Raw genomic sequence first — 19,038 nt, 5'->3', positions numbered from 1 at the left:
CGTGTAAACCTGGCTATGTTAACTCTAATACTTACACTAGACATTCTAGGCTTAATGTGGATAGATAAAAGAAAGATCTCGGTACAGTTTCAATGAAGCTAAAAATTACACTTGATAAATTATTAAAAAGTTCAATTCTTTTTCTCATTTGTTAAAGAAATAAGAACTTTGAGCAATTTTCGACTAAATAGTTATGAAATTATTATAAATGTTATATAAATAGAATAAGGTTAAAATGATTTGGCCCGCAAGGATCTATTTTTTACCACATCTGAAACGACGCCACCCTTCCTTAGTAAAATGCAATGTTAATTTAAAATATTGTATATAAAAGTCTTTGTATGTATCACAATAGAAAGGCTAAAATTTATAACAAGTTTATTAAAGACAAAAAACCAACAAAAAAAAAAGTAAACAAATAAAGAGTATAAAAAAAAAACTGTGCGAAATATTACGTCATAAAGGTTTTAAATAGCAGACATACTGACGTTTTCTTTACCGTGAAGATCTTCTCTGTACCTCTTTGACTTTTTTGCTTTCTTTATTTTGTATCCTAAATATAAACAAATTGTTGTCATACAAGTAGTATAAAAGTTTAATAAGTAACAAATAAAATCATAACTTCAATTTTTCTAGTAGTTATTGTATATATAAATTACTGAATAAATTTGTTAAATTAAATTGAAGTAAAATATAAGTTGTTCAACAATAAATCAAATAGCATATCATTTTTATTTTATTAATAGACAGTACAAACTGTTTCTCTATCGTATATAAACACCATTAAAAAACTTATGTTATCAAAGTTTACAGTCATACTTTTTTTTAATATACGTGTAAAATTAAGTTTAATAAAACCTTACAATTAAGTTTTAAACTTTATAAAACTAATTTGTTAATTGAAATTGTATCAACACATCAGGTAACTCTTGTTTATTTAATAACTACTAACTTAAATATTTTAATAAAGTATTTCTGACAAAATCTGTTTTTTGATTATCAAACTATATCACAAATTTTTCAAAATAAATTCAGTAACAATTACCTGAATAAATTGATCCAAATATGAACATGCAGAAGAGAGCAATAGAAACACCAAACAACGCGTTCAACGCGGTCAGGGCTGAATCTGAATCAAGCTCGTTGCCAAGGAAATTTACTGAAAACACCTCACCGACCTCGCCACCGTCAGGTTTCTCAGGAGGAAGTACTGTAAAATGAGGTTGAAATGATTTTAAGTATAACATTATTGATCCCAAATACAGCACTTTTTCATTTTCAAATGTTCCAAGTTCTTGTTTCAAAGGTAATTTGAGAAATTTACGTTGTTTATAAATCATTTTTTACCAAAAATACACTAACATAAGCATCATTTAAATCGTGCAACTCAGTTTGGCTTCTTAAAAATCAAGTTGAGCACTAAAAATAGATTAAAATTTTACCCATAAAATATTATAAGAACAAAATTACAAAAAATAAACTGTTGTAAGATTGTACAAAAACTTGCTACTTAGTTAAAAAGGTTGTTAAAAGTCAAACTATGCTTGAACAAAGTCTATAACCAACCAGGGTCGAGGTTGACGTTTCTTTCGCAATATTGCAGCTCTTCGACGCCACCCGACGGAAATTTGTTTTCCCTCACAATCTGCTTGTAACATTCAACCGATTGTTTCGCCACCCTCGTCAGCTGAGGGTCGCTGAAGTTCAACCAGTGCATGCCGAACCTTTGGGAAGAAATATCGATTTTGATAAAAATAATTCAACGATTAAATAGCATAAACAATTTAAAATCAATGAAAAATAAAAACATAAAGTAATAAAAAACTTGATGAACAAAGAACACCAAGTTTTTACTTTTTTGTAAAAGCAACAAGTAATTTAACAATGCTTAGCGAGTTTTTTATAATTGAGCTAAGAAGTAGATAGTATAAACATTCGAGTTGTAAAACGATATAAAATCACAAATTAATTTATTAAGTCTGTAATATTACGAAAATATAAATGTTCTAGACAAGATATGTTTTAAAAAAAGTGATTTGTTATTTATTTAAACAGAAATAGATACAAAAGTAACAACTTTAAACCTTTCATCATAACCAGATTGCCATTCAAAATTGTCCATTAAAGACCAAGCAGTGTATCCTTTTACATTAACACCATCTTCATTTATTGCTGTTTGTTTATTAGTATAAATTAATATGTTGATTCTTAGTAGTCTTATACTCTATGTGTTCTTAGTCGTAAACAAAGTTTAAGTAGTTAGTATTGTTTATTTTTGTAGAGTTCTTTAAAACCTATTATGATTCTAGTCAGAGTTTAAACTTTAAATAAATCAAACTAGAGTAAAATATAGCATATTTTGTATAAACAAAGTAAAGAAACTCATCAATTCGTTAAGTTAGAACAATATAAACAAAATAGTTATAAATAATTGTCAAGTTAAATACAAGGTAAATACTTAAAACAAATGAAAAAAAATGTCATAAAGCCTTCAACACTTACTTTAATACAAAACCTAAATGAGAAACTATTTCAAAACCTTTAAGAACTTCGTTGAGGTAACCGACGTAATACTCCTTCCTCCAATAATCGTCCAGTTCGTTGGAATCTCCCCCTTCAGAAACTCCGTTCTCGGTGATTATAATTTCCGGGTCGTTGTATTTTTCTTTGATGTAGTTCAGCAGCCGTTTCACTCCCCACGGAACCTTTTTGAATATTGTTTAAGTAATTAATTTTTACTAATTAATTACTAAAATAATTAATTACTAATTAAAATTACTAAATATGTTAATAATTGTTCTTGTTCTTGTATGTGATTGTTTTAGTTCTCTGGTATAACTTTAAACAAAATTATATTTCTCTCTTTTTTTTTCTTAAAATCGGATTAAATAAATATGTACTTAAGGTTAACTAAGTGTTTTAAAAATTAATTTGAGTGTACATACTTCCATTAAATTTAGAAGCGTGTATGTGTTGTTATTTTAAACAGATATAAACTACATAAAATAGTCAAACTATCAAGGTTCTTTAATTTTTTATAAATCATAACTTATGCAGTACTTTCAAATATAAAATATGCTAATCCTATATTTATTTCAACGTGCGTTTCAAAGTAAAAAACGCTTTTATAAATAATACAAAATTAGAAAAATATTTTTTAACACATTTAAAAACAATCTAAAAACATATACTTATTAATTATAACATACAAAATCGTTTACTTTTAATTCCATAAAAAAAAACAGTTACCTCGAACAACCAAACGGATTTAGCTGTGGGCCACGTGTAATCATTCTGGTTGCCGCACTCCCTGTCGTCATAGTAACCAACCACGTCATCACTGGCGGGTTTGAAAGTGTTGTAGGCGAGGTTGGTGGTGTAGTGGTTGAGACCGAAGAAATCCGAAGATCCCCTTATCATGTCCTTCTCTTCGGAGGTGAACGAGGGCAGTCGTGATTCCGACAATCCCTGCTGGGTCGATCTTTCACCAATCAGTGTCTTGGAAAAAAGTTTATTGTTAATTAAAAAAAAATACTAAATAAAATTTCCCTTAGCAATTTTCGACATTTGACACTTAGTATTAAAAGAACTATTTAAAGATAAATTTTATTAAAACTAGGTTTTTGACTTTACTGATAAGTAGTACCATCAATTTCTGAGAAATTAAAAGACTATTTTTACATTAAAATATGACAGCTGACAGTGTAAAAGCTGGGAAAATACTGTTATTGTAAATACAGTTAAAAGTGCTATATTTACTTTACTGACTAAAAGACAGCAATATTTATAAATTTAGTTTATGGGATATCAAATTTATAATAACAAAAAAAATTTTAATAAACACTCACTCTAAAGCAAATATTTAGACAAGGAAAGTAAACTTGTATTATTAATCACTATATATTAAGCTACTTGATGTGTATAACACAATATGTCAATGCACCTTCATGATATCGGGGTAATCCCCGTCGACGAAGATGGGTTTCGCCCACCACCCGAGGAAGAAATCCAGCAGGTTGTCCCTGGCAACGTGGTCCTGCATCTTGTGGGGGTTCCTTGGTTCGGTCCAGTCACAGTTCATCGTTATTCCGACTTTTCCGCCCTGCGTCGACTTGTACTTGTCCGCGTACAACCTGGTATTGTTTGTTTTATTTTTGTTGTACTTTTAAGAATAAAGGTAATATATTTATGTTACTATTCAAAATATATGTTTATTTTTTGTCAACAAAAGATACTAGTGAAACAAGTTTGTTATATTTATAGATACAATAGAGGAAATTACTTTATAGCTAGTTTTTATTGTAGTTTTAATATAGAGTTATCTGTTTATAAAGCATTTTCAACAGAGTTGTTGAACATTTTAAATATTTTCTGAACTTTTGAATACCAAATAACAAATTTATAAAGCTTAAATTAGTTACAGGGATGAACTAAGTTTATAATGATAATAACGAGCAGACAATGTTACAAAAAATAAGGCAAATATTTTCATCGTTAAAGTATTTCTACAATAAGTATGGTAGCTGTAATTGAACTACCTTGTTTGATCAAAAGAGTGTGATATAAGTATATGTATACATTAATCTATTAGAAACTTAATAATTGATAAGTATTTTTTAGCTAAAATACCTTAACAATTTTTTGTTTATTAAGATTATATTGTGCTGAATACAACTAGAACTCAAATTATTGAAACAAAGACTTAAACTAATTTATAAACTAAACCAATACCTTCGTAAGCTATTGGTATATAGCTAAAGCTAAAGTTACTACAAACAAAGTTGAAACTGTAAGCCATAGCATGTATATATTATATATATTAAAGACATTGGTATAAAATAACAGTTTAAAAAGAAAGTTTTAAGTAATTAAATAAAAATGATGTCAGATAAAATTAAAAAAAATTATTTTAACTTTAGAAAATATTCTAAGGTATTTAATTAAATGCTCAACCAACCTGTAAGCCATGGCGTGCATATTATGCTGGCATAAAAACGTTGAAATAAAATAACTGTTTTACATATTACAGAAAATTTATTAAGATTATATAAAATAAAAATAATATTACAAAAAACCTGTAAGCCATGGCGTGGGCCCTGATGACGTTGTGGCCGGCCTTGTAGTCGAAATCGCCGGACATTCTCAAGTTGGGGGAATGTATCCCTTCCCCGTAACCCAGCCTGGTGAACACCCACGGCTCGTTGAAGGTTATCCACCTCTTCACCCGGTCCCCGAACAACCGGAAGCACAGGTCGGCGTAGAAAACGTACTTCTCGATTATCCGCTCGTCCGGCCACCCTCCAATATCCGTCTGAGTGCAGTGGATTTGTGAATTAATGTCATGAAAGAATTTTAAGGTTTTTGAAGATTATACTGACTGTAGTATGAAATTTTATTTTTTTATTTATTAAATTGATATTGCTTAAGATATTTTGTTTAATTAAACATAATTAAAAGTAATTTTGTTTCAATACATTGTTTTAAATTGTTTATATATGACATAATAGTAATTTAAGTTATTGTTCATAAACAGGGGGTAAAATAAAAACATCTAATTTAAATGTTAAGTTAGCCTCATAAACTTTAAAAGTTTAAGATTAGGTTTGCTTTTTTAATTTTTCATATACATAAATAATACATAACTAAAATATAACTTAACTGTACCTTAGTTAATTTACTTCTTGGCTACCACAGTTTATTAAACACTATTAGAATGGATATTGGTTTAAACTAGACTTACAAGTAGATGTCCGATAGATTTTGTGTTTTACTTTATTGTCACAACCAGGTCTTCAACGAAAATACTAAAAAAAATTTAGATTAAAAGTTATTTTTAATTTTTATATTTAATTAAGTAGTAACTTGTTCATTTTGTTTCTTGTACAATAACTGGGTAGTTAAACTTTTTTTAAATGGAAACGGGTCAAAAACGCACTACCAATTACCCTTGTATGGCTTTTTTTAGTATTAGTTTATTTATATTTGTTATTAATATCATTTTACCATCACTGTTACCCCTTACCCTTGGTCAATATAAGTTATTAAATTAGATTTAGAGTTTTTTTATTAAATATATAAACTTTGAGTCACAAATTCATTAAGAGTTATTAAAAGTGAAAAAAAATGTTACAAATAGACCAAATTCTAATTTTAAAATACAAATATTATTGTATAAAAGGAACAAACTGCTGTGTCTATGTGAAAAAACTCAAGCAAAACAGTTTGTTCTATTTTGCAAACTTAAAACTAAATAACTGATCTTTTTACTTTCAAAATAGCTACAAAGACTAAATACGTTTAGTTTACATTAATACAAAAAGTTTAGCTGTTGTTAGAAAATTTACCCAAGTAATATGAAAACTATGTCAGCTAGGAGTATATTGAAATAAAGAAATTCAAATACTTCTACTTTTTAGAGTAAAAACTATACTTTATTTTCCTTTAAAAAAGATTGAAATATTTGAGCTTGAGAACATATACTTAAAAAAGTTTGTGTAATTGTAAGCTAAGTTTTTAATATGTTTATTAAAAACTGTTAGTAATGAAAATTTTCTTATAGTTTCTACAACTTACTAAGAAATTTTAAGTCCTATACAATAGATAAACATGTTTTCTTTTTAGAGAACTTAGTAGTATTGTTAAAAAACTAGTAGTAAGTGTAAATATGTAAAGGTTATTATTTTACAGTAAGAACAAACGTTAAACAAAGTCTAAACTTTTGTCTTATACAACTGTCATTCTAAGAACATAATTTGTAGTCAAAATAATGTTTGCTTAAAAATAAAGAACTTAAACTAATGTTTTATAATTAGTTTTTTATAAAATAAATTATACACTATATTAGTCATTGTATTCAGGCAATTGAGTAGTTACTAGTAAATTTTCAATTGAATTTCTTAAAAAATTAAAGTTATAAATTTATAAATACTAAAAAGAATAAATATACGTAACTTACCTTGTATTAATTGTCTGTATGAAACATTTCATAGTTTATAAGTTTTAAAATAAAGTCTTTATCAAAATATATTACAATTTATGTCGTTTTTGTATAGTTATCGAATTATATTACTATAAGTTATACTTTTATATTGTTGGTTATATAAAATATATAGTTATCAGTATATAACATACTATATAAATTATTTTTGAATCTTATTTTTACAACAAAAATTAATCTTTAAAAATGACAAAATACGTTTAGTTCACACAATAACATGAAGCTTAAATTTTTGAAGAGTTTGTTTAAATTTAAATTGTATTTTTTTTTTTTTTTACTAAAAAAAAACTTTCTTAAACTTGAAACTTGATTTTTTTATACATGTAAAACATTGTGAGTAAGATAAGCGAATTACAATTTAATATAAACTATAAAGTTTGAATCTTAATACTGTACATACATAGCTTAGTTCATATAGATTTCGAAGTACATCAATTTGTACATCGAAGTCAAACAATTTTGCAAAAGAATAAAGGAACATATTCCAAAAAATATCGATGAATTTTGTATAAATAAAAAGAAAATTAAATCTATTAGAGTAATAAATGTTTCAAAAATATCTGCTATTGCTGAACACTTAGTAAATAACCTTGAATGTGGTAGTAATTATAATTTAAAAAGATTTAAAATTATTAAAAATTGTTTTCACAATTCTGATTTAATTAAACTTGATGCTATTTGTATTTTGTTAAGAAAACCTAAGTTGTGTAAACATAAAAAGTTGGATTATACTGTTTTGTTGTTTTCTTCAATTGTTTTATAAGATGTTGCTCATATTTTACTAATTTTTTAAATTTTTTAGTTGCATTGTAATTAGAAGTACTTATGTATTGTTTGTTACTCTTTGCTTTATCATTAACTACGTTGATTGCATTTTCACTATATAAGCTAGATTTGAAATTTTATTTTTATTGCTTAGTATACATCTGACGAAAAAAGCATGAAATATATTTTATTCTGAAAAATTGAGTCTTTTTTATATTGTTTGAAAGAAGTTTTGATAGTGTCAAAAAATTTTTAATTATCTTAAAGTTTGAAAAAATAATTTAATTTAGAGATAATTATAATTTTTTAGTAGTTTATGGATTGAAAATAATTAAGAAAGCGAATATAAAAAAATGCGAAGTTTAAGTATACAGCTACTTGTACTTTTTATTTTCGTAGTATTTGTTTAATAGTAAACTACAAATTGAATTTTTTTTATTAAACAATGTACGGTTTAAATTGTTTAAAAAGTTGTGAAAACTATTGTTGAAAACTTAAAAAAAATGTTAAGTATGAAAAGTATAAATATTTATAAACTTGTGAGTTGTGAATTAAATTAGAAACACTTTAAAAAACACTGGTATTTATTAAACGAACTTGTCCCTGGTTTTCTATTTAAATAATTTACTTAATACTTACTTTCGCGCGCAATGCTCTAATATTTTATGTAAAACCTGTTCAGCCACAATGATAAAGATAAACAATCAAAAAGAAGTTCTCCTCAAGGTAAGAGTGATGATTTATCTGTAAGTAACTAAGCTAACTATAATCATTTTCATAAACCTAAAATAAGTTGTTAAAAATTAAGATTTAAAAATTTTATAATATTGTTTATTGTGTTTACAATTAAGGTACAGTGTTATAATGTAAGTAAGACAAACTTGAGAAAATTATAATATTGCTACTCACTCAGAATATTTTGATGAATTTTTAAATCTCAGAATTACTCAGGGTAGCTCAGGTTTTTGAATTTGATTTTTAAACTTAGGCTGACTCTGTTTCTCAATGAAAAAATAAAGATAATTTTAGGTTTAAATTTATAATTAATCTAAGGCCAGACCATTTTCTAGATTTTAAAAGAGAATTATTTTCAAAATTATGCTATTTTATAACCAATTTTTTCAAGAACTTGTTTTTTAACAATTTTAAATTCTTATTAATTTTTGTATGAAGGTTTGGAAAAAACTCAGGATGAATCAGGACAGTTTTAAGCCAATCAGGACAGTTGTTTTTGTGACTCAAAGTGTGGCCACCCTTTTACAAGAACTCCTTTTAGATTTTAGGAAGATTCTTTAGGCTAACTTAGGCTAGAGAGTTATGTTTGAGACTCAGATTAGTTAAAATAAAACAGCTTATATGCTTAAATCAGGCTTTTTTTTTTCTTTGAATAAAAAAACTAAGACTATTAAAATATTTTTTATTTAAATCAGAGGCTACTTTTTGTGAAAAGGAAGATCTTACCTTAAAAGTTTTACACTATTTATTGGTATCTCATAAAGCTGCATTTAAAAAAAATTGTATGCAAACAGTTTTATATGTGATTTAATTATACTTCATTTAAACAAGCAATACTTTGCAAGATTGTTGTTAAATGCTTAGTATTAATGATACTATTATTCAACTGGTTGGAAGTTTTGTAGTTACTAATTTAAAGTAATCAAAATTTTGATTTTAAATAATTTGTATAGTAATGTTTATAAAATATATACTTATATACTTAAACTATTTTGATTCTAAAAAACAATTCTTTGAATATTCAACATGTAAAGTATTGGAATTTTGGTTTGATACAAAAAATCTGTCATAAAGATTAAGTATTTTGAAAGTATAATTTTTTATTTTGTTACAAAACACTTTTAACCTAGCTTTACAATATCTTTTTAGTGTTTTTATACTAATTAAGATGTTTTTTTACTTCTAACTTGATATTATACTAAAAATGGACCCAGAAAATTTTATTTTAAAACCTAGAATAAATTTTTTAAAACTTGGAAAAGCTTACTGAAAACCTTTAGTAACCCTCTAATAATGACTAGTCCTTAATGTAACAAAAGAGTCCCTCAAATTAAAGATCTAAGATATTTTTATTGGGTTTCATTTAATCAAGTCACTTAAGGGGATAGGGGTCCAACATTTTTACAAATAAAAATAACATTGGATCTTAATTGTAAGCTTTAAGTACATACTACAAGCCAATTTATTTAGAACAAAGAAAATCTTATTTTACTTTTGAGATATTGTAATTTTTATAAAAAAATTTGCAAGTTTTTTAGTGTCACTTTCTGTAAAATTAAAAAAATCACTAAAAATCTATCTTCTCCTTCATTTATTTAACAAGAGACCTCAAACTTTCAGGAAACGTTTCTTATATAGTTTTTAATTATTGCAATTTTAAAAATATTAAAAACTAAAATTTTAAATAAAAAAAGCAAAAAAGTAGGTGGTTTTTAATTAATAAAAGTTTTATATTTCAAAATTAAAACAAATTCCTGCAGTTAATCATTTTAAAATTTAATAATAGACTTTCTGTGTAAAATTGTAAAAGATTGCTCAGATAATGAAGGAGGAGATAAATTATTAGTGAAATGGTCTTTTAGTTTTTTTAGTTTGCCCTTTCCATTGGAACCTATTGAGGTCACCAACTTTGATCACAATAATTACTTCAAATTTTTTCAAGCAATCAAAAATGTCTGATAGTTCAGATAAAACTCTATCAAATAAGACCAACTTGTTAAAACCAAGATGAACAAAAACATGTTGGCTATGTAAAGTAGATAATTTTATAACCATTAAGAAAAATCATTACTTTAAGTTACTGGCAACTCATTAGTTCAGCTTGTCATTAGAGTTTATAAATATTATTGTTTATTAATTAATTTTTTTTTGAATTTTATATATTTAAATCTTAAAACGTTACTGTAGTGTCAATTCATCTTCATTGTTTCATTTCCATATCGAATTTTATTTACATCCACTGATTAAATGAAATCCACAACATTTCAAGTTCCTACAATTCAGAGTAGTGTAATTTACGTATTATAACAATATTTAAACAATTTCATTATTATGTAAATATTTTGACCTACAGAAATTTTTTATTAGGTTTAAAACATTTTTAAGGTTTGGTTCAAAGAGGTTTTAAAAATTACTAGAAATTTTTTTTTATCTCATTTCATACGTAGATTTAATATTTCTTACCTACATGAAATAATAATTTTTTCTTAAGGTACATTTTGAAAAATCACAATTTATCAATTAGATATATGGTCCGTTAAAACTATCATCTAAAGTTGAATTTATCTAATACTATATATATTTTTGTAAATACCTAGCATGATGTCACACCAATATCAAACTGAAACTTTGTAGTTAGCTTTGTTATAGATAGTAGTTAATTATTAGCTTCGTTAACATATTAAATTTATTATAACTATAATTTTAGATTAAAAATCAATGTTTTTAAAAGTCCATAAAGATATTTTTTTGTCAAACAAGCTTAGCTATTTAAATACATAAACAGATATAATTTATTTGATATAAACCAATAAAACTATTATCCAGTGGTTTATGTTTAACAACACATTGCTTTAAGTTTTATGTATTGAGCTCATTCCTACCATAATTGAACATTAAGCAAAAAAACAGTTTTTTGTTTAGTTATACATATATATTATTATAAATTATATTGTATACTTCGTAATTGCTAAAGGCTATAAAGTGTGTTATGCATTTTTTGGCATTTTTATTAATTAAAACACATCTGGTTAAAAAAGACATGAATATAAATATGAATGAATGTAAGGCTAACTATATAATTTCAGCTTTATATTGGTGCAACAACATGCTAGATAATTTTTTGATATTTTGAAATCTCTTATAATGTTTCACTCAAACCATCTAGTGAGTTGAAGTCTTATATACATTAAAATATTTAAGTTTGAGAAAGTTACTGCATATAGTTTTAGGATTTTTTTTTATTGTACTACTAAAGAACTTTGGAAATTATCTTCTTAACTTGTTAAAAATTATTTCGATATTTATACATACAAATTAAAAATGGCTTTGTTTTAAGTGCAGTAATTTTGAATAAAAAAGTTTCTGGTTTTTAGTTACATAAGAATTCAAGTTTGAACTCAAATTCTTAAAATAATTATTTAAGAGACAATGTCTCAATAAGTAGTAAATATTTAAGTTAAATAAAAATCTGTATGTGGGTCTTATTAAAATGAATAAGCTGTTTAATCTTGTTTGTAAAGTTTGAAAAGTCTTTTGAGATATTAAACAGTTACTATAAATTTGTAAATTTTAAAACTTAAGTTAGCGGTATTTCAAAAAATATTTAAAGTTTTGCAAAAAAGGGTAAAATCACTTGTAGATATTAATAAGACTTAAATGTCTTGTTTATATATTTCTTAAAATCATTATTTTTTTAATTGTTGCCCTTTAAATCTTTTTAAAAGTTTGAATAATTGAAATTTGAATAGTCGTGCACCCCTTGTTTTTAATTAGAAAGGTCTCTTGAAAATAAATGTGTAGAAATTAATTTTACTTGAATATATTTATTGTCACAGAAATAAAAGCTTTTAGTCCACAAGTAAAAAGCAAAATAACAGTTGCAATAAAGGCCAAATTAAGAATCAATTATATTATATAGCAACCAAAAAGGTAGCAACTGCCAGCTCTTCATCGATTCAAGGAATCAACTGACGATTTGAGCGACGAAAACGAACCAGTTAAGAAGCCATCCAACTAGTAGGTGCAGAAGTAAGTACTAGCAGCAATTTCATGACTGGCCGTCTTCGAGTGATTAAGACTCTGATATTGGCGACGAAGGTTTGCTGTTTCTTTTTTTTTATTGAATACTTGATAAGGTTATTATAAAGTAAACTAAACAGCAAGTGTTTTTTGTTATTTGTAAGTATCAATACATTTATTTGTTTGTAAAAATACAAGTTGGTATATTATATTAACAATTTGCACCAATTTTTTGTTTGTATAAAAGTAGATAATTATATAAGCATAGAAAATTTGTTGCTTTAAAACTGGCAACTCATTAATTCAGCTTGTCGTAAAATTTATTTTCTTTATCGAGTTCTTACTTACATTCACTAATGAAATGAAGTACATATCAGTTCAAATTTCTTCAATTATGATTAATGTAGTTTTTTATTATGTTTCAATAAGTAGTATGAATTTAAATTAAATTTAAATCTACAAGCTGTTTTATCTTCTTTGTAAGTTTTACATGTCTAAAAAGATATTAAAAAATTACTGTTTATGGGAAACTACTTTGGTTTTTAATCTGTAAAAATTATACATTTAAGGTAATACTGTAGATAACAAAATTAACTAAGCTAATTATATTTTATCTTAAAACTATATTTATATGGAAAGGTTTAAAATAATAATATATATTGTATATGTAAGTTAATGGACAAGTAACGTGGTAGTGGCATTAAAAAAATAATAGTAAAAAAATGTTATTTTTCATTTGTTTAAAGATTATTCAACTTTAAAATAATCATTGTTTTAATTGTATTGTTATGCGTTTGTTATTAAAGTTCATAACAAACATTTAGCAGCCTAAAATTAAAAAGGACTTTGAACAACAACTATTTTGTAACTAATTAAATTTTTAATATAACCTAGTGTTACAAATAGTTTTGATATAATAAAACAGTTCCATTTATAGCTAATACAAATTATATTAATAACCAGTATATTCTAAATATATAAACTAATATACTTATTATGTCATAATTGTGTTTCAAGAAGGCATAAAATGACATTTTACGCATTTCAAAATAGCAAATACATATTTTATGGCTACACTACAGGATGAAGTCTACGCCTATAGAAATTAATTGATCTAACTTAAAACCTTTGCAGCTAAAACACTTTTAAAAGTTCATACATTTTATTATAAATTCAAACACCAGGTGAAGGCAGCGAATGATGAAGTTTGGTCGCGGGTGACGGCCAAGGGCGAGGTGAAGCAGCCCGAGAAGAAGTTCTCTCGAGAAGGGAACAGACGCCTACCAGGTGGAAGCAGCAAGGAAGCTGAAAGAAATCAAGATGAGCAGGGCAAGCAAAACACGATGAGGAGTAATATCGTGGATCAGCTAAACGAACTGAAGGATATTTGTCAGGTAAATAATTATTTGATTTAATTATTTAATAGTTTTCATATCGTGGATCAGCTGAACGAACTGAAGGATATTCGTAAGGCTGGCAGTGTGAGCAATTTTTTTGCTAATCTTGCATCTTAAGTTCTTAAGCGGTCATTCCTATAAAGACCAAAGCCGATAAAATAAAATAAAAATTACTTGTTTCGTTTGATAAATAAAAGTCTAATAAATTGTGGACTTTAGCACAACGATGTAGGAATTAAAGCTTATGCTAAGGTTGCCAAAAAAAAACTAAAGTCCAAAAAAAGGTTTAAAAAATGTCAAAATTTACGAAATCCAAATAAAAGCGATTAAAAAATAACGAAATTCAGGAAATAATGATGGTAAAAAAAGTCAGGAAATTAATATAAACACGCTTTTAATAAGAAAGTTAGTCATCACCACAGAATGCATTAATCTGATTTTATTTTTGATAAAGTTTTGCCTTTTCACTTTACACTTTTTAAGGTCTAATTGAATTTTCGCAATAAATTAAAGTCTTTTAAGTAATTAGATACGTATTTTTGAATCGGTTTTAGCTAAGAATTATCCGCTCGATCTGAGGCAACCTTGTTATATTGAAAAGGTTATCTGAATTTGTTTTTTTTACAGGTCGCGTTACAATAGACAATAATTATTTTTCACAATAATGTTTAACAAACTTAAATTAGTTGTATATTTTCAGTAAGGTTTTTTTTGCAAGTTTTAATGCTTCTATTAATTCGTTTTCGGCAATGCTTGGTAAATATATTACCATTTCGAGCTTAAGAAGTCTATAGCACGGTTTAAATTTGTAATTTTTTTAGCCAGTTATTTAGATTCTTGTTAATTTGAAATTAATTATGTAGAATTTGATTTTATACTTAAGATAGATTTATCTACTTAATTTTTGTGGTATATTACAGACGGAAGTTTGGTTTAACAATCTTTTTTCTGTTTTGTTTGTAAAATTGTATTAGTGTAGGTATTCTAGCAATTGTTGTACTTATAATTTTAAAATTCTGCCTTTTAGTTTATGTATTTTTATTAGGTTGTTTAATGTATAATTCTTAAAAGTTTTATATTCAATATTCTTTTATTAAAAATGCCACTTTAACTTAAGGTATACAATTTATGTTTAAAACTCGACTTGTTTTTAGTTATAATATCTATACCGAAAATATCTAGTGTATGGTGTAAGCTTTTAAAATTACCAAGTCAATGATTTCTAATGTAATTTTTAAATATCTGGTAAATTCTACTTAAGAGTTTTTTTCTTTAAAACTCCAGAATGTGTAATGTAAAATTCTTGTGTCGCTTTTATAGTTATTTCCCGAAGAGTTTATACCACTTTCCATTTTATCAAATTTTCGATTTAAATCCTAGAATATCTAGTTTAAGTATCAAACAGTCCGCAAATTGCGTCTTGAATTTTATTCACAAATATTCACAAACCCTAAAACATCTTTTGTAAGCATGAAATTTCTCGTAAATCGTATCTTTTTTCTTACTCTTTACAAATTAAAACTAATAGCACCAAAAAAAAATCAACTGTACTTCAAACAAAAACTTTTATAACAGCTTCTTTTTAAAACAATTCACAGCACAATCATTCATACTAAATGCTTTTGAATGTAAAGCTGCTTAAGAAAGTGTGTTCTGATGTATTTACTTGCCTTTAAGATTTAATTAGACCATGAGTTTATACGAACTATGTTGTGCTTTCTTGTTAAATTTAAATTAATTATTTCGGGACTTCAGTACAAAAAAACTTACTTTTTGAAAAAGAAAAGAGACAAGAAGCCCAAAGTAATAATTATAAATAATACTTTATTTTGAGACCATGCATAAACAGACATTTTACGCATTTCAAAATAGCAAATACATATTTTTGGCTACAATACAGAATGAAGTCTACGCCTAAAGAAATTAATTGATCTAACTTAAAACCTTTGCAGCTATAATACTTTCAAAAATTCTTAAATTTTATTATAAATTCAAATACCAGGTGAAGGCAGCGAAGGATGAAGTTTGGTCGCGGGTGACGGCGAAGGGCGAGGTGAAGCAGCCCGAGAAGAAGTTCACTCGAGAAGGGAACAGACGCCTACCAGGTGGAAGCAGCGAGGAAGCTGAAAGAAATCAAGATGAGCAGGGCAAGCAAAACACGATGAGGAGTGATATCGTGGATCAGCTGAACGAACTGAAGGATATTTTACAGGTAAATAATTGTTTGCTTTAACAACTCAATTTGATAAATTTCATACTAACAAAAATTATTAAACAAAAAATAATAAAAATAAATTAATAAAATTAATTAAGTAGAAGAAAAAAGAAAGCTACCGATCGATGGTAAAGGTTAGGGGTAACAGTGATAGTAAAATTTAAAAGAAAAATTAAATTATAAAAAATAAACAAATGAAAAATTCCACCCGCGCAAAAATGTCTCTGTGCAAAATTGTCTACTCATGTAAAAACATCCCTCGTGCAAAAGTGCTTTCGTGCAGTTTATTCCCTTCGTTTGTTTTAGCCCCATAAAAAGTTTGTCCGCTTGTGCAAATTTGACACCTACCCACTTTAAGGTCACTCAGGACAATTTTTTGACTCAAAAAGCAGCATCTCTGTAACTTAATTTTATTTTCTTTAACCAAATGTCGTATGCATTTTCGCTGTTACAACTGTTTAAGTATCTAAATTATTGTATCGAATTTTAACATTATTAAAACAATTTACAAATGTGTTTCACTGATACAGTTCAACCTGTATAAAAATGAATTTTCGTTTTTATTATATATTCTTAAGTAGTGTTTGTTTACATATAGCGGGATGGCCACATAACCTTGAATCCTTTAAAAACCTTGAACTTGATAAATTTTGAACAATATGTGGAATTTTGAACGAAAATTACTAAAAGTCCTGGAATTTAAAAAAACTTTAATTTTAAGTAGTAAAGTTTAGATTTGACATGAAAAATATATCATATATATGTAGACTTTTTTATCATAAGACTTTTTTATATTAAAAACCAATATAACGTAGATTTACTATATTTTTTCAATTTTGTTATACTACTTAACACAGTTTCTGACCTTAAACTAAGATTAAACCTAAAAAGCTAATTCTTTTTATCAAACAAACTATACTCTTCAGTTTTATTATGGTTGTATATTTTTATATCAATGCTTGTAAAATTACCATTTCGCTTTTAAGAATATGTTTTCAACTTATAGTAGTTAAGTGTTTAAATTCTTTGCGGGCCGCAGTTTTAGTTTTAGTGGTACTTTAATACTGTATTGGCTTTAGCTTTAGTCAGACACAAAAAAGTTTTGTATCATTAATTTTGTCTTTAAAAATGACTTTTACCTACACACGGAATGCCTGTTTTAACTCTACATATTTATTGGACTAAGTTTAAGATTGCGATTTAAGAAAAAACCACTACTCTAATCAATCTTATCAAAGTTTTTAAGTCTAAACCTTAAATTTAATAAACTTATGGAAATCCTGTTAAACATGGTTTAACCAAAATACACCAAATTTCCTATAAAATATCGACGTAAAGTATAGTTTAGTTCAGTGGGCCACATTTGCTTGCGGCCGCAATTTGCCGACCTTTGGTCTAAGAAATGCCTGGAATTTCTTTTTAATTTTAGAAAAAAAATATTAAAATAGATTTCAAAATTACTATGTTATAAAACTTATTTTATCCATATCTCAACAAATATTTATTAAAAAAAAAGTTTTTTGATATTAAATAGCTCACATACGCATTTTTAATGTAAAGATACTTTTTGAGATGTGGCCCTTTAAGTTTATTAAAGAAAAAATCCATGTTTTGATTAAACTGTCAAAGATTATGTTTTGTTTAGATATTTAAAAAAGCAATGGTTATAAAAATAAATAGGTTTTTATATTTATTTAATATAAATGCTGCTAAAACCCTGTAGTAAAGGATTTTGAAAATGAAACGCTTTATTTTTTTAGAGTCCATAATAAATTTCTGAAATAAAAGATGCAACGTGCAAATCCGACACGTACATTATAATGGTTTTTAAATAATAAAACTGCTTGCCCAATATTCAATGCAATTTTTTGGATATTTAATGTTTTTAAGATGTTTTAAAAAGGCGTTAATATTAAGGATATCGAAGAAAGTATATATTTTATAATCGTATGCTGTTTGTATAGTTTAAGCTGAAAAATTTAACTTCTTACTAGTTAAAAGAGCATATAGAGTATTTTTACAAACATTTAAACTTTAACGTACTATTTAGTGCAAGTTAAAATTAAAACATATGAAACATTTTTTGACAAAAATAAGTACTTGAAAAAAGTTATGAATTGTTTTTCCTATGCTGTTTTATAACTAAAAACAATTTAACAGCATGCTTTTAGATGTACGTAAAGCATAGAACTATTAAAAATCTTATTACTAAAACTTGTTTTTAAATTTAATATAATAATATACTAATTTATTGTTTAAGTTATTGCGTTACGCCGTTTCTCTGCAGAGCAATTCATCAGGCGCAAACAAAAGCTGAAAAAAAAATGCAGAGCGATGAATTATTATAACACAATTATAAATAATACACCCGTACAAATAATTTTAAGTTTTAAATATGACTTACCATAAACATGCTGTTAACAAAAATTAAATTAAAACGAAATATAGGTAAGTTTAATTGTTGTCTTTTGTAAAGTAAACATTATCTGAGTCCATTATAACAAAGAAAGAAAAAATTCGTTTTGTACAAGATTTACACAATATTTTTTACATAGTAAGCTTTGAAAATTGTAAATATTAGGATTTATAGGGGATTTTAATAAACAAAAATAGTCTTTTTACGAAAAGGTTGTATCTAAAAACGAAATTATATACACAATAGAAACATAAATATAACGAAACAACTAATTAAATAAAATAAAATAAACTTAGTTAATGCGATTAAAAGTCAACTAAAAATATTCCCTTGGGTAATGAGGGCACTGTGTAACCAGTTCATTTCTATTATTTAGCACTTGCTATGTATAGTCTTTGTAAGTTACATAATGAGCACATGAAGTTTGGTTTGAATATACTGTTGATTTGTCTAAGTCATTTCCAGTTAATTGTTTATTTTTCGTCTTTTTTGT

The 19,038-nt window shown here is 26.0% G+C and overlaps 2 protein-coding genes across 2 annotated transcripts in view; both read right to left on the bottom strand.

Moving 5' to 3' along the window:
• Positions 1-19,038, bottom strand: part of LOC145832581 (polyubiquitin-B-like) — a 388,933-nt gene that overhangs the window by 314,256 nt on the left and 55,639 nt on the right. The gene's annotated exons all lie outside the window — the stretch shown is intronic.
• Positions 468-6,738, bottom strand: LOC145831627 (lactase-like protein). The gene is made up of 9 exons (XM_082938933.1): positions 6,733-6,738; positions 5,076-5,311; positions 3,944-4,133; positions 3,250-3,498; positions 2,540-2,705; positions 2,085-2,172; positions 1,567-1,724; positions 1,046-1,210; positions 468-553 (listed from the first exon to the last, which is right to left on the bottom strand). The coding sequence occupies exons 1-9, from the start codon at positions 6,736-6,738 to the stop codon at positions 468-470; spliced, it is 1,344 nt and encodes a 447-aa protein (XP_082795059.1).

This window comes from Thalia democratica, chromosome 3, assembly GCF_965202585.1.
Source record: "Thalia democratica chromosome 3, ktThaDemo2.hap1.1, whole genome shotgun sequence".
Lineage (NCBI taxonomy): Eukaryota > Metazoa > Chordata > Thaliacea > Salpida > Salpidae > Thalia > Thalia democratica.
The sequence above is the reverse complement of the archived record's forward strand: the minus strand, read 5'-3'. Positions and strand labels throughout refer to the sequence as shown.